Source organism: Gymnodraco acuticeps, unplaced genomic scaffold (assembly GCF_902827175.1).
Source record: "Gymnodraco acuticeps unplaced genomic scaffold, fGymAcu1.1, whole genome shotgun sequence".
Lineage (NCBI taxonomy): Eukaryota > Metazoa > Chordata > Actinopteri > Perciformes > Bathydraconidae > Gymnodraco > Gymnodraco acuticeps.
Genome location: NW_022990650.1, coordinates 103,670 through 130,898, shown reverse-complemented (window position 1 = coordinate 130,898; position 27,229 = coordinate 103,670). Strand labels below are relative to the sequence as shown.

At 40.3% G+C, this 27,229-nt stretch overlaps 2 protein-coding genes across 2 annotated transcripts; both read right to left on the bottom strand.

The window, feature by feature from the left end:
- Positions 1 to 3,690: 3,690 nt before the first annotated feature.
- Positions 3,691 to 6,949, bottom strand: faim2b (Fas apoptotic inhibitory molecule 2b). The gene is made up of 12 exons (XM_034229453.1): positions 6,935 to 6,949; positions 6,127 to 6,178; positions 5,678 to 5,745; positions 5,525 to 5,589; positions 5,388 to 5,441; positions 5,238 to 5,288; positions 5,087 to 5,126; positions 4,955 to 4,992; positions 4,776 to 4,863; positions 4,596 to 4,692; positions 4,340 to 4,392; positions 3,691 to 4,258 (listed from the first exon to the last, which is right to left on the bottom strand). The coding sequence occupies exons 1-12, from the start codon at positions 6,947 to 6,949 to the stop codon at positions 4,109 to 4,111; spliced, it is 771 nt and encodes a 256-aa protein (XP_034085344.1). The 3' UTR covers positions 3,691 to 4,108.
- An 8,751-nt stretch (positions 6,950 to 15,700) lies between these two features.
- nr1d4b (nuclear receptor subfamily 1, group D, member 4b) lies at positions 15,701 to 25,210 on the bottom strand. Its single transcript, XM_034229452.1, has 8 exons — positions 24,704 to 25,210; positions 19,822 to 20,130; positions 19,631 to 19,719; positions 19,367 to 19,511; positions 17,540 to 18,081; positions 17,250 to 17,435; positions 16,934 to 17,144; positions 15,701 to 16,839 (listed from the first exon to the last, which is right to left on the bottom strand). The coding sequence occupies exons 1-8, from the start codon at positions 24,720 to 24,722 to the stop codon at positions 16,643 to 16,645; spliced, it is 1,698 nt and encodes a 565-aa protein (XP_034085343.1). The 5' UTR covers positions 24,723 to 25,210; the 3' UTR covers positions 15,701 to 16,642.
- Positions 25,211 to 27,229: the final 2,019 nt, after the last annotated feature.

Sequence of the window (27,229 nt, the reverse complement as noted above, 5' to 3'; positions counted from 1 at the left end):
TTGGCCTTATTTTTATGAATTTATCTTTGACGTAGTTTAGATTTTAGCTGTAGATTTGTAGCTTTTACAGAGTAGATTCGTCTCTCTGCGTAGGGATTGATGTTGTTTCTTGTGCACATTAAGTTTTCGCTTGTTCTTGTTTTCACACAAATGTCCGTTCCTCACCTTGAGTCGTCTGTCCTCATATTGTGTCTGGTCTGTTTATTAAAAAGGCTTCCAGAGTGGAGAGTTTATACCAAACCATGACTTCAGTTAGTGCTGATCCAAATGCTGTGTTGCGGCTCAAGGAGGAGCTCATTTCAACACAGTGCATCCAAATATGTTTAATTTATGCAGACATCTAAAACTGTAGATATGTAGATAATAGAACTAATGGTTTTACAAGGACTGCTCACTAGACCATGGAAGTGCCATTAATTACAGAGCCTTTAGTGAGACAGCAAGTCTGAATGAGTGATCCAAAATTCTGCAAAAACAATTTTTAGCTAAGCCTTAATGTTTCCTCTGAACAAATTGCCTAATCTCTCGTAGGATGGACACTAAGTTGTATATACTGCAGACATGGCAACAGGCTTGTTTGAAATGCCGTGTTGTGAAGTCGGTTGTCACGGCGGTCGTGTTAACTGAAGGGTTTCAGAGGAGCTTGTCGTCCTGCTCTTCCACAATCCATAAATGCTGTGTGCAAACGTCTTTCTCCACATCGCAGTTTGATGAATCTGTTTCTAACTTTTTTAATTTTTTCAACTTTTTGCTGTGTATTGTTGATTTCCGCAACCAAAGATGTTGTTGCCACCCATCTTGTAGCTCTCTGTCGAGGTAAACTGCTCCCTTTCGTAGACAAAGATGTCTGCTTCCGACAGATTCACACAGAGAAAGATCACAATAACAGTGGGTGACGTTCACACATATTCCACATTATGTCCACAGTTTGAGGTTGTGTGAGGACTTGGTTTGCCACGACTGTGTGTTTTAAAATAACATAAATGATCTGGTTTTGTTGACGTGTAAACTAAGCAGAGTTTCCCGTTAGTATACGCCATGGAGCATTGGTGTGCCTGTAAACAGACTCATTACACACTTTATGGGCCTCTGCAGACACCCAGCAGGAAGCCAGGGCTTTTACGATTGTGTTTTCAGAACACGAGAGCTAATATTGTAAATAGTCCTTTTGCCCCTTTCACTTCCTCTGCACACATTTTGTTTGTTTTTCCTTGTGTGATTTTTTTAATGATTTAATAACCCTGTCCAGATAACACAGTGACTAGCAAGCTTTTTCAGATTCAGTGCTCATGAAGGAAAATGTCATGGATATTGTTTATATGTTCGAGAAATAATACTCCATATATTAGCCATCACTTTACAAAAAGAGGATTTTGAAACTATGAAATGACCACCTGTTACAAAGCAGTGTTTATTTTAATATCTTTTTTTAAACTTCAGCAAATGATAATATAACAGGAAGTTTCCAAAAATAATTTAGATCATACAAAATGATGCTTCCATGAGTTACATTAAAATGTTGGGATACTTCAACGACACACGATTATAGCTAAATCTCCTTGCACTTAATACTTTAAGTCCACAACAATTTGAAAATGTTGTTTTCGTCCATCCTAATGTAGATTTGATGGCTTATTTCATAGCTTCAAAATGTTTTGCTGCTAAAACAGGATTTCCAAACAGGTCGTTAGATGTTGCCCAGTCTGGATTTTCAAAATGTCACTTTTTAATTTCAGTAAGCCTTTTTTGTTTCATTTTAAACTTGATGAATCTAAATTAAATTATTTTGTTTTTCAAATAGCTTTTTTTTTTCATTATTAAAACATATAATCGTTGTCTTACGGTTACATTTTTTAAGATAATAATAACAACAATGTGTCGCTCCACACTGTATGAAACCAAATTAGTTTGAATCCCAGACATTTGAAAATCCAACGGGTTTTATTTTCCACTTGCTTGTGAACAGTTTTCTTATTTATACAAGAACTCATTTTGTACAGTTTTGTTAAGAAAGAGGTTTTGATATTTGGTTATTTTGCAAAGCCACTTGGCTACTGTTGTCTTCCTGTGCCAGAGTTGCTAAATTGTCTGTAACTTGTGTGTTTTTTTATTGATTGAGATAAGATTTTCCTTCTTCTTGGTTTTCTCTTTGAATTTGAATATGTCATTTTTTTCTTTTTTTTAATAAAAGCCTTGTTTCAATGATTGGCTGAACTGTGTTTTTGATTATAGTTCTAATCGTAACTGGTAATAGTCACTAGCCTCTGCTGTTGTTGCTTTTGTTCTATCAATGTGGTGGCCTGTGTCATCACAACACATCTGTATCTGTTTCTGCTGCTCAAAAGGTCAAAGTTGATGACCCACTTGTTGCAGGTTGTGGAGGATTGTAGTCCAAAAGTTTAATCTTGACTGGGAAGTTTCTCACATTTAAAATCCTGGAAAAAACCCTGCAAATGGGTTTAAAGGACAAGACAGTCAAAAACAGTGCTAGAAGATGCTAAGTCAATATAATATCCAATACGGGTGTGAGGGTTGTATCAACAAAGTACTTCTAAAAAGACAATGTTTAATGTTTTAAAATAATTGAAATGTAGTCATTTGTAAAAAAGTAACCATCAATCAAAATGGATACTTTAACAATGTGTTGTGCTAGATTGATATAAATGTAAAAAATGAAGGAAATAGTATTGACATTTATTTTCTAAAACCAAATCTACAACCTTACTAACCATATCCCAGCATGCAATAGTGGTCACCAGTCCATTACAGGGCTAACACACAGGCACACAACTAACGTGGCTTCTTATTGAAAATTCTTAGATAGTAAAACATAATAATCCACATTGTAAACTCTCTTACACATATAAGACAAACATCTTTTCATGTGTCACTTTTATTAGAATAATGTCAGAATCACAGACAGACATAACTCAGTCTTCTTACAAAAATAGTTTTAACATGCCATGTGTTTTTTATACAGTTAGATAATCCAAATGCTCCGATCTTCAAATTGTTTACATTAAATTATATTCTACCTCACCCCAAAGGCCACATTTAAGTTACAATACACATTGCAACTGATCTCTAATAGCTAGAGTTTGTTGTTAATGTATGTGTGATGCTACAAACACACCGTTTTTAAATCCAGTAAGATTTGCTCAAACAGTATTTGCCCCAAAAATGAAAATCCATGCTCAACATAAGCTGAAAATACATTACAGTAGTACCTTTCATCTATGGAAATGTGCATTAAAAGTAAGTATAAAACATATTGTAACTTGTAATCTAAAGGTGCAGTTTTTTAATCTCTGTTTTTCACTTATTGATGGATGAACATCCAAACTGATCTTACTTGACTCTACGGTGCTGTCCTCATATGAGCCTAATGACTGCTTTAAAGGTCCCCTATTATACCGTTTTTTTATTACTTTATTATAGTTCTCAGATATATACAAAACATTTCTCTGAAGTGTTTGGCTCCAAATACCAGATCCCATAATCCTCTCTGTTTCAGCCCTGTTTCAAAAGTGCTGATCTCTCTGTCACCTTAGATGAAAATAAGGAGCCCCTCCCCTCTGAAGAGATTTGGTTAAAAAAAACACAGGTGTGCTTTAGGAGGAGATGCAGGTGATAAGGTGGGGGGGGGGTTACCTTGGTGGTGGTGATTGGCTAATGGTTACACAAGCCAAAACAACGTTATGACATCATAAAGTGGCCAACATCTGATCAGCTCATTTTCAGACAGGTTTTTATATAAATGGATACAGGAGAAAACGTGAGAGAAATCTTTTTTCCTGAAACTTTCAGAATGTCTTTACACAGAGGGGACACAATTGTATGTATACAAGACATGAAAAAGTGGATTTTGCACAATAGCTGACCTTTAACATTCACTGTGGGTGTGGGGTCTCAGTAGAGCAATAACAAATGCAGATCAGAGTACAGTGAAGTACCAGGCCGTCGGGGCATAGCCACAAAACCAGCAGCAGGATTGTGTCCTCATTAAACCATAAAGCCCTGATGTCATTTTCTTGAGGAGAGTTATAAATGGCTGAATTGGTTGTTGAGCTGGTGGAAAGATTACATTATGTAAGGGAGGAGAACTGCTTCACCTGCGGCCTCCTCCAAAGATCTGTAGCAGGAAGCTGAACATGTAGATGATGTCCAGGTAGAGGCTGAGGGTGGCGAAAACATATTCCTCTGGACTTATAGAGTAGCGCTTGTTCCCCAGCAGCAACTGTGTGTCAAATGCCAGGAACTGTGAGAGAAAAGAGATGGAGAAGAAGGATAGTGAATATATTGTTTTAAAAGAAAAAAGTTTTCATGATCTGCTTCTCACCAAAGTAAAGAGGATGGCTCCACCAACAGCATACAAGGCATGTAACCAGGGAAACCTGTTGGAGCAAGGTAAAAAAAAGCTTTACAAAGCGATGTTAAGAAGGACAGCAGGATGCTAATCTGTTTATCTGTGAGGCTAAGCCTTTCTTGTAAAAGCACAAACAAATACAGCCAGCAGGATTTACCTGTGACTGGGGTTAGTCATCAGTAATCACAGCTATTTTAGACTTTTTTTTTGGAAGGTGCGCTGGAACTTACATATCCAAAAGGTATGACAATGGAAAGGGTGATGGAACAGAGAAGCATGACTATGCACAGAGAAAACAGGACGCCATGGTAGGAGGTGACGTCAATCTAGAAGAAAGAAAAACGTGATGGATTCATTTTTCTTGTTGGTTATTTAAAATCACCTTATGGTTTGAGCAGTTCTTTCTCACCTTGGTCTGGAAGCTGAACATGGTGACGGAGAGACACACCAGAGATGTGATTCCCATACACAGAACCACTGATTTAGTGTTGTAAAAGCTGCAGGAAGAGAAGGAGTCTTTTATTATAGAAATGCTCTGATAAATTGAAATCAACTTCTACACACAGCTAAATCACAATATGTATTTACCTCGACATAAATCCCATCATGCTGGCCATGCTCAAAGTCTGAAGGTAAAAACAAAACGTATCACAACAATTAAGGGTTATGTTGAGCATGGGAGTAATATTAAATGATGTTTTCATGATGAAGAATACTCACAAAGAGAACTAGCAAAATGATATTCCAAGGAAACTGCCTCCTGTGTTAGTGAAAAAGAGAATTCACTTTGTCAATGTTAAGTCACTAAATGCACACACAGTAGCACCTTCAAATATAATTGTGTTGACACTTAAATGCAAAGAAAGGTTACCTCAGGTCTCCACAGCAGGACAGTGCAATGTAGGTGGCAAAAAACACGAGACTGTCAACAAAAAAAAATGGTATATGGTGGTGTTACAAAACAGTAAATAAGTCATCAAAATGGCGACTATAATTTCAGCGATGATGTGTTTTCACTTACTAGGACGCCATGTACAAGCCTGGATGAGTCTGGATGAAATACCTCACAGGTGCGCTGTAGACACACGATTTCAATGGCTTTCATTTATGTTTTTATAAAATTGTTTAAAAACAAATACATTTCCTAAAAGTATTTACCAAAATGAGAATAGACTGACAATGGCCACCGTCACAAACAGCTGAACCATGAGGATGGCGTAGACCTTGAGGAAGAAATGCAACGTGTCAAAGCAAAGGAATAGTCGTCATGATAAATGTTATTCTGCTTTCACTTCTTTTATAAATCAATACCTTCCTGATGAAGGTCCTCCTGATGGTCTTGTCGTCCCAGGTGAACTGGGCCTCCATCTCATTGTAGCCTGAAGAAACGGGCAAGGAGGAAATGTGAGAAATGATGTTTGTAAAAACTGAGGTTGTATCACACATGGTGTTTTAAAATGATACTGCAGCATTATTCAAACAAATGGAGTTATCATGGGGAGGGAGGTTTGACTTCTACTAACTTCATTTTTAAGCACTTAGATGAGTTAGAAGTGTAATATTGTTATATTAAAAAAATAGAGATTCCAAATAAAACACAAAAAAGTAGTACAAGATAAATACTTTCACTCAAACCAGCATTTACTGTGTGTACTCAGTCTAGGTAGAGCTTGAAGACATCATGTTCCTTTATAATCGTGTTTGTTGATTTGTAAATAATGGAATAGTCCATTATTCCACAGTCCATAGAGAGCTTTTACCTGCAGTCACCTCCTGATAACTGGGCGGCTCAACGTCCTCCTCACCCACCTGCTGGGATAGAATTACAGTTTGTCATAATAATTGTAAGTCTGTTGCATAAAAAGCACAGCTGTGTTTAAAGTACATAACATTCTATTAACAGTTTTTGGAAAATATATTGGCTCTCAACCACAAACTGGCACAATCCTAATGTTGCTTTCACGTTCTTAAACTGTATGAAGGTCTATCACATAATAGATTTTACTTTTAAAGGTGTCTGCCAAAAACTTTTCCATCACAGGTTTGTCAACAAAACAGCCACCATGTTTGGGTGAAAGGATTAGGATGGATGAGATGGGCCTCCATCTTTTAGTAACCAGCATAGACACATATATGTGTACTCTATTTCAGTCACTAATTGGTGTATTTAAGTTTATTTCCATTCCTTACACACTTCATGAATATATGATATTATATTTTGTTTTGTTTTGTTTACTGTAAATGTGTATTTCAACATGTATATGTTTTACTTTTGAATGCTATGTTATTTCTATTTGAGATGTTTACATTTGGATTGATTATTTCTAGTCTTTTCGTTTCTCTAATGTGCGATGCCTCGTCTTTCCATGCTGCTGCAACGCAAACATTTCCCACATTGGGATCAATGAAGTAAACATTATCTTATCTTATCATCTTACCTTATTTGGCAGCTTTAATAAATTATACAGATTTGCATTAAAATATGATTATGTTTTTACATTAATCTTTACGCAATGCTTTACGAAGCTGTATTAAAACTATAAATCTGGAGAGTAATACAAAACATACCTTTCCCTTCTTCATTATGTTTTCCTTTTTTGCACCAGATGTTCAGACTTCACAGGTAATATATTGTTCTTTCTTTAATCCAAAATATGAAAATACAGCTCCTCTTGTCGTGTGTTGTGTGGTTTGTGTGGTCCTGAACACGGCGAGACTGTTGTGTGGAATAGCTCTGATTTATCTCCAGCGTGCGGATTACACTGGAGCTTTATGTGGCTGCATGTGGTTAATCTCTCTCTAACCCTGATCCCACTCCACCCCTATCTTCGGCCTGATGACATCGCTCTAGAAACGTCCAGGTAGTCCCAAAACACTGAGAGGAAACCAGACCATACCATCGCAGTTGCCAAAGAGGGGTGTTGTTTACGTTTCTCAGTGCTGTCACAAACCTTGTCAGCAGTGTTTCTGGACAGTTGATCATCATGCCTCAGACTCAGAGGATTTACACATCTGAATCACACATGCATTACACAACATGTTCCTCCACTGAAGAGGGAAACAATAAGACCACAGACATAGGGCATATTTCATAATCAGCATATGCAAATTCATACTGTCGGATAATAATATATAATAATATGTTATAGATTTTTTTGAAGAGTGGAATTAGTATGCTCAATTGATAATTGAATATTCAAAAATAAGAATTGTTGGTGAATTTATACATGAAATATAAAGATAATGAGTGAATAAACCAAGCTAATTCGGACACTATTGTCTTTTTAAAACTGTAAATAGTATCAGATTCAGTTTGGTATTTGATCCAATGAATGAAAGATCCCCAGATGACTTCAACTATGTTCCCCTGATCGCTCCCAATATATGTAATCCTCTCCATCTCCAGAGTAGTGACAAGATGCTCCAGCCATAGTGTACATTAGGAATATCTTCACTAAACCGAGTTTAAGCTGTCTGTTTTTTTTGTGTTTTTTTTAACTAATTCATTTTAAGCAAAAGTGATATTGTTAAGTGACTGCATGATATAATGTCTTTGCGTAAGACACTGGTTTTGTAACAGCCACCTCATGAGATTGGAGTTAAGAACATTGGAGCAAACACATAACCTCATAAATCACTCATCTTTGACCTGCTTTAAAAAGTATTGTTTCATCACTTTATGCTTTGCAAAGAAGACAATTAGAAACAACACCAGCGTGGATCTGAAGAAATGTGATACTTCAAAATTATTTTTATTTCTGTGAGGAATATAATTAAAGAACACAGATTAGAAAAATCACAGATCACATTTAATGATTCCCCTTCCATCAACAGCCAGTTGTTAATTTGATTTACTCGATAAAGTTACAGTAATATATGATATTTAGCAAGATGTATTTTCTTTATTCTAGAGCAAAAGATTCTTCAAAACACAAACATAAATCCACTGTTTCTATCCACTTCATCATGTATTCAAGCAGACAATTTAAAGGTGGGGTAGGTACATTTCAGAAACTGGCTCGAGATACACTTTTTGTTATATTCCATGGAATGCTCTTAACATCCCGATAGCAATGAATATCTTAAGTGCTTTGACAAAAAATCCATTAAAAAATGTCATCTGTGGAAGCCGTAATACTGTAAAAAGTACAACCAATCCGTTTAGCTGAGCCGGCTAAACGGATTGGATTGCCGCCCTGTCTGTCAGCCTTCCATCTCGTGCACGCACAAATGTATCTCGTGCCCTCATTGGGCGTGCCGTCATTGGGCGTGCATTGCAGCAGTACTTCAATGGTTGCGTTCCAATAGTCCATTTAGCTTAGGAACCTTCCTAACCGAGTGAAATGACCCGGAAGTACGTCAGTGGCAGCCATGATAAGTGCCGTTCCAATTCTCCAAATGAAAGGAAAGGAGGGCTGCAGTCGAATAGTCTATTTAGCTTAGGAACCTTCCTAACGGAGTGAAATTACCCGGAAGTCCCTCAGTGGCAGCCATGATAAGTGCCGTTAGAATTCTCTAGAATGATAGGAAAGGAGGTTTCAAACTTCCTTTATAACCTCCTTTAGCTTAGGAACCACTGGACCTCCCTAACCGAAAGGAGAGGAGAAAATGCTGCCCCACAATGCCTTGCAGCCGCAGCATTTGACGTCACACAACAGTCAGCCGTTCACGGAAACAATCGATTATGACGGAGAAATGATATCATGAAAGTTACGGTGCTTATTAAGCTTTTTAAAACGTATGTGGTAAGTTGCCAAAGTGCTTTGTTTTGCAGTAGGGCCTGGCTCATTCCGTGGCATCTGCAGGCAGTGGCAAGTCCTTCCGGCATATGCCACAGAGGCCACTACTCTGTGGTAGCTGTGGCAAGTACTTCCGGCATATGCCACAGAGGCCGCTACTCTGTGGTAGCTGTGGCAAGTACTTCCGGCATATGCCACAGAGGCCGCTACTCTGTGGTAGCTGTGGCAAGTACTTCCGGCATATGCCACAGATGCCACAACTTGCCGAGGCATCTGCCGCTGCTCAACGGGAGTTGCCACAAGATGCCAGAGTAAGAGAACGTTTACGGTAGCTGCCACTCGCCTTCCGTGGCAAATGCTGCTATTTAAACCCGTATTTATCGTGTAAAATGTCGCTGTTTTGGCATGACTTTATCGAACTGATCTGTACACAGGACTGATGATCTGTGCACAGGGTTGGGTTGTAACTGAATACATGTAACGGCGTTACGTAATCAGAATACAAAAACCAAGTAGCCTAACTGTATTCAACTCGCGTTATATTTGAAAAACAACTCATCCGAATACAGTTACTTTCGTAAACCTGAAGTGAATACATTTTGGAATACTTATTGGAATTATTGGTGGAAAAGTTTCCTCACAAAATGTATCCTAATATTCATTACCGGCAGAACTGTGTGCACAGCGCAGCAGCATGTCTGTGAGGCCCCGCCCCCGCACGCAGATGAGAGAGAGATCTCTTTTTAAATATATTGAAAGTTAGAAACGGAGATGGTTCGATAAAACGTGCAAGATAACGTTTATGTAGCATTTCTTTATTGTTGAAATGATGACATTTCATAACTGGATCAAATCAAAGTGAATGGCCTGCTGCTGCTGAAGGCACAGGGCAAATATATCTGTCCTTTGCCTAATTTATAAAGTAAACCTTAGCATCTCACTAGCAGTGGCAACTGCAATCAGTTACAGCTGCCCCAAGTCTGTAGCCAAGTCTAATAACACCAGTGTACACGTTGCTGTGTCAATACAGATATGTATTTGTTAATTATTTGTCTTTACTAGTCATACAACTGCTTTATCGTAGCAAGCAGTGGGAACTCCCCTCAAGAAGCGAAAATTGCCAAGGGCGTTGCAACCCTCACTCGCCAATATTTCATCATAAATATAGCACGTTTGTTTATTTTAGCAAACCATGCTCCAAGTAAAATTGAATAGAAATTATAATGTTTAAAAAAATAGAGATCGGACCATCAGTCCTGTGTACAGATCATCAGTCCTGTGTACACAGGGCCGCCCCTGGCCAACTTGGGGCCCCAAGCGACATTGTGAGATGAGGCCCCCCCCCAACCGACAGGAGTGAAACACATTTTTTTGGAAACAAAGTAGGCTACTTATATAAATATAATTCCTGTTTATTATTAGTATCAACACAGTTACTTTTGTATATGAGGTAAATGGTAAATGTGCATGTATGTCGTTCAGTATGGGTTTACAGGTACGTCTGCATTTCCTGCCAAATACTAGCCTCAAAAAGATTAAAATATAATGAATGCAAATAAACTAATTCTACTAATAATAATAATCATAATCATAATCAATTCAATAATATAAATACTATATTATTTTATTATAATTTAGTTGTAATATAGTCAAGACAAAACATGCTTATGACATGCTCAAAAACTGATATTTCTTAAATCTGTATTCTAGTTCTCTCTGTCAGCAATGTATCAACAACTACACACACATTTCTATCAGTATTTCTCTGTGTTGTGGTTGACATGAAGATGACTGCAGGAGTTAAGGGGAGAGGCTGAGCGTCACCATGACGATGAATGTTAGGAGTTAAGGGGAGAGGCTGAGCATCACCATGAAATGTGCAAATTGACATAAAAATGAATAAAGGGGGAAAAATGTTCCATGTTTTTTAGGCTGTAAACTTTAATTGTTATTTAAGGCAACTAGACAGACAGTGTATCACTCTTCCTCCTGTACATTAGCAGATCAAAGGCATCACATACTTGAATGAATGGTAAGTAAAGAATGCTGGAAATAACTGCATCTCCATTAGCCTGTATGCTCTGCAGAGACTGCCTTCTTCATGTCGTGAATTGCAGCTGATGTTTTAATATGGCAATTGGCAATTTGACTTATACAACATTCACAAGTTGTACATTTGACTCGTACAATAACCCACCTTCGAGTGATGCTCTAGTTTCTTCATGTTTTGTTTTTATCCCCTCTTCCTTGTGCCGGACTGAAACTGTCTTTTCACCGACATCTCTTCACCTGCACTAGTGGCCTTATCAAAGCCGTGATTGGTCAGATGTCAATTCATCGCAACGGTGTCGGGTTACAGACGTGCTCCCCTTCTCACCTCTCACTCTCTCTCGCTGTGCGCGGAGAACTGAGCGGAGAACTGCGCACAGCAGCTGAGGCCCTCTGGGCGGGGCCCCCTGCGCAAGGCGGGGCCCCATGCAGCCTGCGTGATTGGCCTGTAGGGAGGGGCGGCCCTGTGTGTACAGATCAGTTCGATAAAGTCATGCCAAAACAGCGACATTTTACACGATAAATACGGGTTTAAATAGCAGCATTTGCCACGGAAGGCGAGTGGCAGCTACCGTAAACCTTCTCTTACTCTGGCATCTTGTGGCAACTCCCGTTGAGCAGCGGCAGATGCCTCGGCAAGTTGTGGCATCTGTGGCATATGCCGGAAGGACTTGCCACTGCCTGCAGATGCCACGAAATGCGCTTGCTGTCTCTCTTGTTTTGAACGTTCATCAGTATTATAATCAAAAAGAGAAATATGAACGTTAGTTTTTACTGAAATGATCAAATAAAGTCAACATTTCACAGTCTTTACTGAGCTGTGTGGAGTTTGTTCAACTTTTAAAAGATGTTTGAATGGTGATGTACACAGTGATAGATGTTAAGGACTAACGTTTATAATAAATACATTTGTATTGATTTTAAGATATTTTCATAGTTCATACAATCATACGTATTGGGATCATTTGTGTTAATGTGGACCGGAGGGAGAGGGTGACGAGCATAAGTTTCACTTTCCTTTTTTATTTCAATTCCAACTTTGGTCATGAAGAATATGTTTCTCTGTTGTCCACGTTCATAAAGCATAAAGCAACAGCATCAGAGCACGGTGCAGAGTCTCTAGATGAGTCCGTCGTTCTTATTAAACATCCATGTTGTAGTCCGCTGTATAGAAAACTGTAGTTTCCATAGTTTCCCCACAGCAGCAGACGCACATTCATGACGTCCGCTGGCGCATCATAAACACGTTGGATAGTGAAAGTGCATTCGGATTCTCTAAAGTACCGCGGTCTCTTCTCCTAAATCCTTTTGAATTCTCCTATTCACTATCCCTTAACCCCGTGACGTTTCACTCAGATGTCAAGGAATAGGAGATAGGGTTAGAATTTAGGAGCTGATTTTTGGATTATCGGAACGCAACCAATGACTCGCCAGCAACAGGCGGCCACTTTCACCAGTCTGCTGACGTCATGTGCGCGTTCATGTGTGTTGGAGGAGGTGCTCTGTAAGGAAGTCTGAAGGAAGGGGCGGATTCTTTTCGGTGTACTTTCAAATTTTAGTGCACTCGAAAACAAAGAGGACAACATAAAAACATTTTATATGAAACTGTTGCTTAAAAATAATACGACAAGATGAATTAAAACTAGGGCCGGGACTTTAACGCGTTAATTAAGATTAATTAATTACACAAAAATTAACGCGTTAAAAAAAAAATTAACGCATTTTAATCGCACTTATTTTTAGCACCGCGGAACGTTTCTCACTGGATGAGTTTCAGGCGTACCGATTATACTGGAGCACCAACTAACGTTCGTGACTTCAGACAACAACAAACCACAGTGAACAACAGTGGGAAATGTTGTTTTAAAAAACGGACGGATGGAAGCGTCGATAAGAGCACGGTTGTGTGCAAATTATGCAAAAAGGAATTCGCATATCACCGCAGCACATCAAGCCTCAAGTATCACCTCAATGCAAAACATATAGCAGCTAGCGTGGACGTTAGCCTCTTTTATCGCGTTCACACCAAAAAGAGCCGGTACTAAAATTAGTTCATGAGAACCTTTTTACCCCCACGAAAGTCCCTGCTAGAGAGCAGAGAGCTGCTAGAGAGCAGGGACTTTCGCACGGCTCTCTTGTGAGAAAAGAGCTATATTTCTGATTGGCTGGGCGGATTGCAAACCACGCCCCGTAAAACTCCCAAAAAGTTTTGTGAAGCCGCCATTTTATTATCCTCGCATTAGCATTATTAGCATTAGCATTAACCCAGCGCAGAAACGCAGAGACTAACTTATGGCAACACAAAATAAAACATTGGAGCGGTGGAGATGAGGAGGTGTCGGCGTTCTGGCGATTTACTCGGAAGGCTTCAGTAGAAGCTGCTGGGAGTCACAGCAGCTTCTACTGAAACCAGTCCTCAACTCAGGGGACTTCCGGCCGGGGACTTTGGGCGGCAGTATACGCCGTGAAGTGGTTTGCGGCCTGCCAGTAAACCCAAAGCAGAAGAAGAAGAAGTGACGTCAGCGGCTTCATTTGCCTAATCCTCCCCCAGGTTCAAAGAGTTCTCATGAACCTTTGTGGGAAAAGTACTGCGGTGTGAATGCGCCTAATGGTATACTAAAATCCATGTGAAAAAAATTGCTTCTCACTGTTCTTAGGTCAAATATTTATATGTGATTAAAAATGCGATTAATTTCGATTAATTAATTACAAAGCCTCTAATTAATTAGATTAATTTTTTTAATCGAGTCCCGGCCCTAATTAAAACAAAACTTAAAATTGGAATGACATGAATTGTATTGCATAGGTACATTCTGTTTCAGTTCCCATCATCAGTATATTCAACATGTTAAATAAAACAAAATCTGTATGCACTTCCTTCTTTTAGCCACTTGATGGCACCAGCAGACAAGAATCAAATGTATGCTGCGGGAAGGAACCAGAGTCACAACAGTATGCAGCATAATAACTGAAACACTTCTTCTTTGGGATAAAACCTCTATACAGAACACTGTCTGTCTCTTTTTATTCTGGTAGTAGAGAAAGAGGATGATTGGTGACAACGCAGAAGCCTCACTTATTTCGTCCAGATTATATTGGTTATGCAATCGCACAATAGAGCTCCTTTAGAAATGGAAATTTGAAGATCTACAGTTCCATGATTTCCAGAGAAACTATCTGCTCACGTGATATGATCAAAATCTCCAGACCAGCAACCAACCGGATCATGTGAGATGTTACCACAACTGGGAATGAACTTTGAAACGTTGAGTCTTTCACTTTGATACATAACAGAGATGCTGACTCTTTAGTGGTTGTGTGATGATATGTGATATAATTGATTTTTGACAGAAGGGACTTTTGGTTCCAGCATTATTCCTGGTCCCTGGGTCTCGTCATAAAATAACAAAAACGTGCTCTTGTTGTTATCATCCTGTCCACTGGGTGGCATATGAAGACCTAAAGCACGATTCTTAGAAATTACATGACCACTGGTTGAGTCACAGCTCCAGCAGCGACTGTAACTGTGGGCTTTGTCTCCCTCTGATGCAGCGTTGAGGATAAAAGTGTGGCTGTGTTGGATAAATGTAGGGCAGATGGCCGAGGGCAGCTTCTGACTGATGCTCATTTTTTATTTCTTGGCTCCTATGGGAGAGATACAGGCTATTGCTTAGAGACAATTGTACTGCCAGAGAATCACCTGATGCGGAGGAGATTTAATATTATGATCCTGAATTAAAATAAATGTACTGCTGGATATGTCTCATGAGGAGTCACATGAACTCCTGAATGATAGTCAAACGGAATACTAATCTTAGTTCAATTGCCTTCATACAAAATGTACATGCATTTGTTTTATAATATCAGTGATTTAAGGTTATATAAATCACAAACAGGAACATGCTGTCTCTGTCTACGTCAGTGCACACAGCCCTTGAAGTGGACTAGTGATATAAGAGGTGACGTCTCCATTAGCTGTCTGGCACCCTGAGCATTTGCATACCGACATCTCATATCACCCTCAGCTAAACATTACTGTACAGAATACATCTGTTTAAATATAGTCTCCTTTCCAATGGCTACTTGTTTTATCTTTTAATGTTTACTAGCTTCCCTTGTTATTTTTATTTGTATCTCTTGTATAACTTGCCTGTAATTGAACACTTTTTAAAAGTTTAATCTTTGCTGTATTTTCATTACTTTGCAGAACATTGAGTTCTAGCCTTGCGTGTGCTTTGAAAAAAGTCACAGTGTGTTCAGGGCAAAGAACATCACCTGTGCAACACTTACATACCTCTTATCACACACAGGAAGCTCAAGGGGTGTTTCTTGTTTGTAAAAAGCCCTAATGGCTCTCAGACCTTGAGCGTGATTGGCTGATTGCCTGTTGCTAAGCTACGGCTCTAAGGTACGCGGTGGTAATACTGATGTTAGCTTCACATTAAAGAGGTAAGGGAAAAAAGACGAGCTACAAGAAAAAAATGCTATATCATATTTAATAATGGTACTTTGCTGTATGGTGTAAAACATTCACAAGGAGATGCAGTCACTTGATAATACATTTATTTCAATGATATATATCTTCAAATAAAAAGTTTATACTCCAATCTATTGTGTGATATACATACAATAATCCAATGCTAACTTAATTTACATATTTGCAAACCTACATGGAACAGGAATAAAGGTTATATACAAGATGTACAAGAAAACATACTGTATATTCCACCAGACATGGTCTATAAAATGACCTATAAGCCCTCCATGATTACCTGCATACAAATACAATGCAATTTATTCTCATTTCTTAAAAATGTTATACAATTCTCAATCACAAATGGGTGATTTTATAAAGATTCCTTACATGGTGAAATGTTGTGAAAATAGCTTATATCATTTCAACAGGGCAGACACAAATCTTCCTCCCACCTGTGTATTAAACTTTTCTATTGCTATATATTGTTATATATTGATCTACGAGGTCTGTATGTAAAGTGCCCTTTACACATTGTAGCATGAATGTACAGAAATAAATCATTGTTAGTGAATGTACATTTTAGTTTTTCTCTTGGCAAGAGTTTGTGCTTCCCTCATGTAGCTTTGTGAGCTGGAATAGGAGGACAAAGTTGAGTGGGGAACACCAAGCGTTCTCTTCTTTTTGGTCTTCAGCACAAACCCCCCCCGAGGGAGAGGTGATGACTTTGTGGTTGGATGTTGAACCCAAGGAAGAATAAAGCCATGTTGTAAGGTTTTTTTTTTTAGCAATCCTGGGTAGGAGGAAGGATCAGTTTGAGTTCAGGAGCCTTCACTTCCTGCCGTGCCTTCATCCATCACTGATATTTTCACTCTCTTATGTTGAGAGACTTGGCACAGCAACTGGCCATCATGCAGAGTCCAGTGTACTGTATGTGGCAGGCCAGGCTGGCATGGGGAGCAGGGAGGCCCCCCAAAGCTGATACCTCAGGAAGTTTGAGCGGTTTGTTTTTGTTCAAGGATCAATGCGGAAAGCTAGAAGCTTGTCGGAGTGGTGGTTGTTCAGGGTGCGCAGGTCTGGCAGACGCAGCAGCAACTTTTGGAAGAGGGTGCTATCATCTGGACGGCGACTGGTGATGAGAGAGCGCAGAGCTTTTATTAGGTTCTCCTGCAACAGCTCCAGAGCTCCAACCTCCACTATGCCGGATCGATCTGCAGAAAGAGAGGAAGGGCATTGGGGTTAGACACGAGGAAATAGATGCTTACAGTATGTGCTTTGTTTACAAGTATTAGTGTGCCAGCTTACCGGCAGAAACCAGCACGACAGCCATGAAAAGAGCCATCTCGTCCGGCTCCAGACCCAAAGATGCAAGCTTCTCGCTGAAATCAAACATGGCTTCCAGTAATGGGCCCATGCCCAGAGCCCTCAGTGAAGCCAGTGAGTATGTCTGCCCGTTGAGGAAGGTCACCGTCCTCTGCTTGGGGTCAAACAGTGAGCTGAATCTCACCATCAGAACCTGTGAGAGGAACCAGACAATGTCAGTCGAAAAAAAGACTCCAAAGGATAGCAAAATAAAATAAACAAATTCTCTAAACAAAACATTATATTTAGCTGTATGTACCTGGAAAGTGCCGGATTTGAGCAGCATGACCTGATCGTGCTGGCTGAGGGACTGGAAGCCTGGGATGCTCTTTGCAAACTCCACCACTTCTTTAACAGCAGGGGTGAAGCACTGGGAGAAAGACTCCCACACCTCCTGACTGGAGCGACTGGCCGGAGCCACGGGACAGGAATTAAGGGGACATGCCTGCAGGAGAGACAAAGAGAAGAGAGGAAAAATAAGTAATATGGACTTTCTATTGACATATGATATTCACATACTCAATAAACAGATGAAAAAAGTATTCTCACCAGCACTTTGGCTCCTCCGCTTAGTTTCCAGGGGCAGGCACTTTGCTTCTGGAAATCACCGGCTGAGTAACTGTTCTGATTGGCTGAGTAGGATTGAGATGATAGGCGACCACTGACCGGGCACTGATTCTGATTGGAAGAGAAGTTGTACTTGGCGTTGTCGACTATAGTGGAGTTTTCGTTGTTGGTGGAGGAGACAGGGCAGCTTGTTGGGACGAGGTAGCTGGCCTGCTCCCCGTGGACCGTGTGGTGGGTCTGAGTCCCCGAGTTCGACAGGGAAGGCTTCTGCGCTGAATTGTTTCGGAATGAGGAAGTGCCAATGTTGCCGTTGCCAGCAGCTATCTTGATTGGTTTCTCGTCTCTGAGGTAAGATATGGAGGCCGCTTCTTCACTCGTCTGGGTCTGGGGACTGCAGGGGGCGTCGGTTGTAGGCGATACCTCCATCTCCATGGAAGCGGATTCGTTGAGGCTGTTCATGTAGCTCTGCATCTCATCCAACAATCGCTGCTTCTCCCGCTTGGGAATACGCCCAAAACGCACAGCTGAGGAGAATAGAAGGAAAGCACACATTAATACTCAGGCAATTACAATTATAACTATGTAGAGAAACAGCCACTTTTAATTCAAATATGGATCCTACTTATGACCCTCAAGCGGCCATCTCTGTGTGGATTACTAATCCCAAAACCTCTCTACTGTCTCCGATTAAACCGTCACAGCAGTTTCACCATAATACGAATACTTAAGCCGTCCTCTCATCCGACTGCCTCATCCTCCTCTCCAGCCTTTTCAATCCTCCCTTCCCCCCTTTTTCAATTCTTCACCTACACTAACATCCCTATTTATAGAGCGCTGCATGATGCACCAAATCCCCCAGCACCCCTCTCTCTTTCTCTGTGTTTATGTCTTCCAGTTGTGCATTTGTTCTATCTTTTTCTGTAAAAGTAGGTCATTGGGTCATTAGAGAAATGACAGTGGCAAGGTCAAAGAGACTAGGGCTGCAGGTATGAGAGGTGAAGAGACCAATGGTTGGAGGTGGAAAGAATCGGATGATCACTAAATTGTATTTTCAAAAACAGTTATGCTGTCAAATCAAAAGTGTTACATAAAAATGTCTTTGAAGGTCTATAACATTCTCATTTTGGGCTTCGGTAGATAATTAAAACATCTTAAAAATAAAGTTTGCCTTCTGTTATAATACAGGTGATTTTCCACTCCCATATAGTGGCTTTTTTAGGTCAGCTAAAAATGTTTGCTCCAGAAAGAACATGATTTATTATCTCCTAGTTTAGCCATTCCCCCTGAGATCAGAGTCCTGCGGTGAAATTATGCTGTAGAGCACATTTACTGAAGTAATATTATTTAATTGAAAGTCAAGTGCTGCAGGTTTTCAGGATTAACAGGACAGAATAACATCAGGTCCCAGATGACTGTTTGTTAACGTCAGTGTTGACGAAAAGGAAGTCGGTACATTCTGGTGACATGTCGGTAACTTTGTGTCCCCATTTCCCAAAATAAACTATATTTGTCACAGTTTCCGCATGACAGATGACTACTGGGACTCTAGCGCTCCTCCTGCCATAAATCAAACAGCAGGGCAAGGAGAAAGGATGGCAGAGGGAACAAAAGACAAAAGGAGAGAAAGGAAAAAAAATACATTCTATGAACTATTTTAACAGTCGAATGATCTATATCTGATTTTCCATGTCGCACTGCAAACATAGATAAATGCAACCCTCTGCACTAAGTAAATACAAAATGATTTCATTTTCAGTTGCCATATGTCTTAATATAATCTTTAAAAAGGGACATGAACACGTCTCTCACCATCTCTGGACATGCCCACGGAGAGACACTTCTTAAAGCGGCAGTGCTGGCACCGGTTTCTGTTCATGCGCATGATGAGACAGTTTTCATTCTTCACACACATCTTGTAGTGGATATTCTGCTGAATGCTGCGTCTGAAGAAACCCTGGGGAAGGCACACAACAATCAAGGCTTTAGAAGAGAGTATTGTGTGGCAACATGTCATCATGTACACTTAATGAACAGAAAGACATGACATAATAGTATTGTTTTTTTCGGTCTCACCTTGCAGCCTTCACAGGCGTGCACACCATAATGGAACCCAGATGCGATGTCCCCACACACCTTACACAGAAGCACCATACCTCCAGTCTCTGAAAGAAGCAAACATTTATCATCAGAGAGAGGAATACAATTAAAAAACATTCTAGGCAGGTAGACATAACAAGAAGAGGCAGGCGTGAGTGGGTACTTACTGGTGAATGTTCCAGTGAAACCACAAGGTCTTTTGGCCACTGTGGGATGGCTGAAGGTTGCCGATGACACTGTTGATACTTGGGCCACTGGAGCGTTGTTTACTTCTGGAAACTGGAAGACCAATTTCGGGGAAGGGGTCCCTCCCCTTCGTTCCCCTCGCTGCTTAAGGGGCCCAATCTCCTGGAAGGAGACTGTCTCTGGGGAGGAAGGCTGCGAGTGGGATGAGGGCGACTGGGTCTGGTATCCACTGGAGGGGCTGCCAGGACTCGGGCTGGCACTGCCGGACGAGCCAGCGTACAAGATAACACCTGGAGGAGCAGAGAGGGGGGGGACATTCAGTTCTCTGATCTTTATCTGGCTCACATGTACAATGAAGAGGGAGTGCTGGGGAGAAGAGCAATGCTACACTTTGATCCAGTGTAACTGTAATCCAGTATTTAATGACAAATTAGAAGCCCATTGGAGAATGTTTAAAAATGACCAGGCAAGATAAATACATTCATCCACACATGGATTATTAAAGCCATGAATAACAGAATGGCCTGATAATGTATGTTTTCTACAGAAGTTACATTTTTGCCATAAAATACCCTTTATCCTATCCTATCCAAACATATTTCAGGAAACCAAACTTAAATCAATCTATCTGGAAAAGGAAACTCCATAAATGCGTATTATTATATGAAATTGAGTCACTATTCATTAACAATGAGAGCCATAGACAGGCCTTTGTGCAGGGATGTCACATTGAGTCAGAAATGCCCTATTCCCCTCGACAGCCCCCCACCCCCACCCCCTCATGTTGTGCAGAATGTTCTTCCCTGCAAGATGAGAGCCTGCCCCTCACGTGCAGCCCGAGCCAGCCAGCTCCCTGCCTGCTTGCTTACAGCATCGAATCTCTCCTCCAATCCCTCCCTTATTTTCCAGCCTCCTCCCCTTCTGCCTCCTCCTCCTCCCTCCCCCCCTCCCCGCTATGGCTGTGGGCATGCAGACACATCTATCCGCCAGCCACCTGACCGGGAGCTCACATGGACTCTTGACACAGTTCCCGCCCGGCTCACAAGGCTCTTTGCGCAGTCCCGTGTAGACAACAGCAGCAGAAGTACAATAACAAGCGCAGATCACGTTTGGAAGAGAAAGGACTTCAGTGCTGTGGCTTTAGACGCAGGGGGGAGCAGGGCACTGCTACCTTAGACACTGCATTCCACAGAGTCACTAGGAACGTGCTGTCACGTTTTTGCTTTTAACTTTTAACCCATTAAATGATTTGCTTTACTCATTTATGATGAGTTATATTTTGCATTTATATCCAAGGTGTTAAAAGATGGGCAAAGTGCAAAACCCACTGACGCTTCAAAGCTTACATAAGTATTTTTAAATACTTTTAAAACTAAAAAGGACAGACTCCATTTTATTGCAAAAAAATAATAATCCTGATTTAAAGAAGTGGTATACTTCTGCTTATTTTGGTGGCCTCCTTTGGGTTTATTTCAGAGTATGACCTTTTGATTCACAATTAGATCACTATGTCAGTTATCTACACATCTTAGCATACAAGTATGCTAACCATAATGGTTTTCAAGGTGATGAAATGGCATGCTCCACATTGGTGTGTCAAGGACTATGCCACTAAACACCACATCTTGTAATAGCTTTTATCAATGCTTCTGCCCCAGTTACTGCAGTCGTGTAAGATAGTTCTGGTCTAACTGATATCAAACAATATTCTTAGATTCTCTTCTCTGTCATTCTGTGAACATTTTGTCTCAAGGACACTGAACCTTATAGGGAAAAAAGCCTCCCACGTCTCATGTGTTTTCTCTTCTTGAGAAACACGTGTTGCATTTCTGTCTGGCCTCCTTAATTACACTGCATGCTCACACGTGTCAACCCTGACTGAAAGGTACTCTAAGCCCCAGTTCCTGTGGGGTGGTTGCAATACTACTGACTGTTACATGCATTTTATTGTGTGTTTGTGTAAGTAAGATTAAACTTGATGGGCGTGTGGTGTGTATCACCTGCAGAGGACAGGGTGTCACTTTTTGTCTCCATTTTCTTAGAATCGGCTGAGTGCCCTAACGAGCTCTGGGAATACCCTCCCTGCTGTACTCGGGCACAAGCTACAACATGTGACCTGTGGATACACAGAGCCATGAGAAGTACAGAATAAACAAACCGCCCCTCCCTTCTGCCCGACCTTTCACTCCACATGTGTTCCCACCCCCGCAGGCATGCATCCATGGCAGACTAAATGTAAAGGCAGCACGCACACATCATGTTATTTGGGGACATGCCGTCTCTTAACTTCCAACTAGTCCGTCCTCTTTCATGAGAACATTTGTAAATGTACATGGACAGTAATCCCCACTCCACGTGAAACAACTGTCCTCATGTCATGTGTCTATTTATGAAACACTTTCAAGAAGGATGGTTCTCTGGCACAGAGGGCAACATTTCCTTTTATCACATGAACCTCAAATGATCTTTAATTGCTATACAAAGAAACAGTCGTGCCTCCGTTGTATGTTGTTCCAGTTTAAATTTTAAGGAGTTATGTGGGGCAAACGTTTGAAGAGTTTCACGTGTAGATATAGTGGGTTCACCCATAAATACATAATGGACCAGAAGAAGTGGGTTAAATTCAATCCTTGGATAGAAATACTATCCGTCACCCATATCAAGCTTGGCTTTTAATGTGAATTAGCGAGCTGTGTGATCGTCTGTCAGGCTGACAACCCGAAGGAGTCTGATTTCAGGGCTGGTATCAGTGCTCAACATTAAGCTTATTGTGCTGGTTGGCATAAATGACACCAGTAAGGCATTCATATGCTTCTAAATATTGGGATGTTATAACTATATATATATATATATATAAATATAAATATATATAAATAGGTAGGCTACCAGCCATTGAATTTCTGGCATAGTGAAAACATTGTGTTTGATCATTAAAGACCGTAATGGTCCGGCTATGCTTTAATTTCAACCAGTTAAATAGAAAGACTATGGTGATCGCTTTTTTCAGAATGTCACGTAATACAATAAAGTGGGGTCATAATGATTAACACTAACACTTTAATGCCCTGCATTAAGCATTACAAGTGTTACTGTTGCAAATGTACATAACTGAAATCTAAGGTTGTGTATGTACACTGTAAGAACAGTTAGCGTTGTCAACCAAAACCAAGTTAGAATTCAAGAAAAACTATGGTTATGCCCTTTCCAGGTACCAAACAGCACGTTGAATATGGTCCGCTATAATTACTAGTTAACATTGTAAACTAGTTACAGTCTCCAGGACGAGAGAAAAAGCTGCTAAACCTCTGACCCACTGACCAAGCTATCAGCAATTGAAGAGGAATCCCCGTGAAGACTGAGCGCGAGCACAATGGGCGCGGAGGAGATGGGAGGGGGTGCTTGGGAACTGAGCGCAGCACGTGGATTCTGAGGCTGTGTGCACGTGCTGTCAGCTCTAGGCGGGGTAACTGCGTATTAAAAAAAAAAAAATCAGGCGCATGATTCCCATCATTGTCACGACTGTTTTTACCCAGCGTGCACTGGGCGAAGTGATGTAAAGACAAGCCAGTCTCTGCCTCTGTTCAAGGACTAATATGTTGGTTACCATAGATACATACCTTATTATATAATTTATATATTTATTTTATTTTTTATTTCGCAGCCCATGCCATTTTATAGCTTACTCAATGTACAAATGGTGTCGACCTAAAAACGTTAAAAGATTATTTTTGACATGTTATTTCTAGTTCAGTCTTCATCCGTTATGTAACAGGAGTGCAGTGGATTTAGCACATACGTTAATCTCCCGTTGTTATGCCCATTGCATAGGCTCTATAGCCTAACATAGTTAACGGGAAAGTATTACAATCCGTGGGCTTGTTTCCATCATGCGCTACATTTATATCATGATTCAGTTCCTGGCAGGACTTGATGTTGACTGGGAACTGTTTTCGAATAGGGGCCAGTACATGGGTGAAACATTAGGCACCGAGTGTTTGACTCAGTGGGCGTTACTGCTCCTTTACATAGTCCACTGAATGTGTTATGGAAGAAGTTGAGGTTCAGCCAATGAAATAATAAACAGCCAAGTGCAATGAGTCACACACTGCTACAAAGAATCAATTCACTCAAAAACTTCCCATAAATGCAATACTTTAAAATCCGTCTAAATGAAATGGCCCCAAGTGAGTGTGTAACCAATAACGTGAGAATAAACGTGTTCAGAGGAAATGGGCTGAGCAGAACATGTTCTCGGTCAGAAGGCGATTTAGGTCGCGGTTCACGTGAGTGTGTTTACATGCAGGGAATCGGAAGTCCGTCCCAGAGATTGATGAGAGAGGACTTCCCTCTCCGAGCTCAACTCATTCACTCAAAAAACCCTCAACTGTCTGCAGCCCAGGAGCACTTGGCAACGTGCCATAGCCTTAGAATACACAGTTTAAACCCTGCCATATTCACCAAATCATATACAATTCTTGTACTGTAACAAGATTCCCAAAAGCTGCACAAAAAACGAATCTGCTTCAACTGTGTTAAAAAAATAAATTGCAAAATAAAATCATATACTAATGAATTGTAGTAACTTAATTAGACAGTGTTTTAAAAATGAAATGCAGTGGAACAGGATAAAAAGCAAAGTAGTTTTATAATGATATAACATTGAACATGTTTATAAATTATCTTTAGAATCAACCAATACATGTGATATCTAGGAATAGCCAATATGGGATGTAGACAAGAGCACAGGCACCTGCTCCCATTATGCACCATTGCCTGCTTGTCTAGAATAATCTCTCCATTTAATGCAGGAGACATAGAGACGATACATTATATTAAAAAAAAAGAAGAGCCAAGGCTACTTACCACCAGGACTGTGTTCCATGTTTCCTATGTCGGTGTTGTTCAATTCCGTGCTGCTAAATGTGGTCGTCTAATGCCTCTGGTTGCTACCGAGGAATTTTCGTTGATAAAGAGTCAAAAGAGCCCAATTCATAAAGAATGTATCCAAATGCTCAGCGAAATTAGAGCAAATCTCTAATTGTTACAAATGATTTCCGAGGTCAAAAGACAGCACTCGGATTGGCTTTCTGTGTGCACCCCTTGATGCTGTGCTAAGATATTACTGTAAAGTGTTTTTCTAAATGAGAGATCCAAAGCGTTCAGCTGCTTGCCATGTACAGTCACCACCAAAACATGAACAGAGAGTGGAAGTAGTTTAAACACTCCCCACTCATCAATAAACAACACGAGTCCTAAAATAACCCGCACGTTTTCAGGTGCCTGAGAAATGTGACCAGCTTTTTTCCCTGTTCTCTTTTTGTGTGTCCCGCTAACCGCCTGTAAGTCGGTGTGTATCAGGGATGTCTCTCCCCTCCCTCTCCCTCTGTGTGTCACGCTCTCTAAAAACATCTCACCCCCGCCCTTCCTCTCCTCGTGCCCCCACTCCTTTTTACTCTTTCTCACTTTTTCATTGGCCGAGAGCCCCGCGTGGACACGGCACATTGGGCTCGTTCGACATTGGAATGCTGGTTAAAGCTCTACAGCATGTGCGCAAGGCATGTGAGCTTACGCTGCCCTACTGACACACATTTTATGCTAATGGTGCTTGGGCTCTGCTATAACACAACGAGGAAACGAGGCAGAGATAGGCTGAGGAGCCGAGAGGTCTCACTCCTACCATGTCTCCCGAGTTTTCTAACACGTTTATTGGTGTAAGAGTATGGGATTAGTTTTGTATCATAAAGATAAAGCAACACTTTCTCAGAATAAAGCAAAACTATGAGTTTAAAAGGAAAAAAACCTAAGTCAAGCAAAATAAAATAAATTTCAAAAATAAAACTATAAGTTGCAAACAAATCATTTGTGTAATCATGTCAACTATAAGTATTTTTTCTTTGTTTTAACATAGGTTTTTGTTTGCAGTTCTTGTTTCTTCTTTCTCAATGATCAGACTTTTGCTCTCGCTGCAGCTTTTCTCATTTGCGCTCCCTCATTTTTTGTTTGAGATTTTGACACAAACATCCCAGGTGGGCGGGACTTTCAGGGGTGCGTCCTCATTGGCTACTCAGTTTTTGAGTGACAGCCCACTACACCACAGATCATACAGTGCAACTCATGCAGCAAACTCCGGAGTCCACTCGGCCACGTTAGTGTCGGTGTCTCCTGGGGGGTTTTCATGAACATATCGGACTTCTCTTATGGATTGCTGTGCATTATACTTGTGATGTGTAGTTCATACTTTATTCCAACTTTAAATATTTGAATACCTGAACACACTGCTGCTGTTAATTAACTTCCCAATCTGGGATTGATAAAGTGTTTGTCTATTTATTTTATAGATTAAAAAAACACATCTATGTATTTTTAAGCTAAAGGTGATGCACAATATAAACTGTATACTATTATTTTTCAAGACATGTTACATTTCAAAAGCATATATTGCTATGTTTAGGACCAACAATTAAAGACTGCTTTAATTGAACAAATTCTGCAATATAAAAGTGGCAGATTTGCTTTATTAAACAGACCAGACCTAGGCTGCATACCAACACAATTAGGAACATGCTCACATCTTACTATGTTGGTCTGAAGAGCTGAAGCATTCATACACAATGGATACAAACTGTGTTGTCTCATTCTATATCCTGTGAGAAAATTATATACATTTACCATTAAAAACTACTATTCCTAGCCTGAGGAAGATATGAATAATCAACAGATTTGAATGTAATCTCTAACATTTTCATGTAGAATAAAGACAAAAGAGTGATTATACAAATTACATTTATTGAAATTTGAACCAGAAGATGATGTCTCAAAGAATGTTTTAAATAAAAGGACATACAACAAAAAGGTGGATAATAATAAAATCTATTAAATGTATATGTAAAGCCATTTGGTCAAATGAAATGACACTGAGCCAGTGATAACAGCAACGCCAGCGTGGATGAAGCTGGTGCAGGTCTTTCTTCATGCCCCCCCTCCGTGCTGTCCCCTCAGAGGAAGTGGGAAAACGGGATAAGACTCTGGACGCCACGCTGTCTCAATGATCCACACTGTTAATATGAGAGGAAAATAAATGTTTTAGGAAATGAAAAATATGAAGTTAACAAATAAAACACAGCTCATGGACGGTAGGTTTTCCTACAAAGTTAACTCAGCCTCCATTGATTTTCATATCAAATTAGCGTGTTAATAAAATAAGCTATCATGGCTTATACTTGCATATCTAAACAGAATCATGAAAACCTGTTGGTAGAGTCAGGCACACGAGTCCGTTTGAGTGTGTGCGCCGGTGTCTGAACGCTCACTCACTGCTAGCTATGTAGCTAACTGTTAGGCTACTTAGCTTGCATTGTTATGATCTAAAGGTAGCACAAGCTAACTTTC

What these genes read in the sequence shown, in the direction of transcription:
- faim2b (XM_034229453.1), bottom strand. An exon ending in TTATCAGGAGGTGACTGCAG is followed by an intron (nt 5,746 to 6,126) that starts GTAAAAGCTCTC and finishes CCGTTTCTTCAG; the next exon opens with GCTACAATGAGATGGAGGCC. An exon ending in ATGATGGGATTTATGTCGAG is followed by an intron (nt 4,864 to 4,954) that starts GTAAATACATAT and finishes CTCTTCCTGCAG; the next exon opens with CTTTTACAACACTAAATCAG.
- nr1d4b (XM_034229452.1), bottom strand. An exon ending in GCGGAGGAGCCAAAGTGCTG is followed by an intron (nt 17,436 to 17,539) that starts GTGAGAATACTT and finishes TCTCTCCTGCAG; the next exon opens with GCATGTCCCCTTAATTCCTG. An exon ending in TCAAATCCGGCACTTTCCAG is followed by an intron (nt 17,145 to 17,249) that starts GTACATACAGCT and finishes TTCCTCTCACAG; the next exon opens with GTTCTGATGGTGAGATTCAG.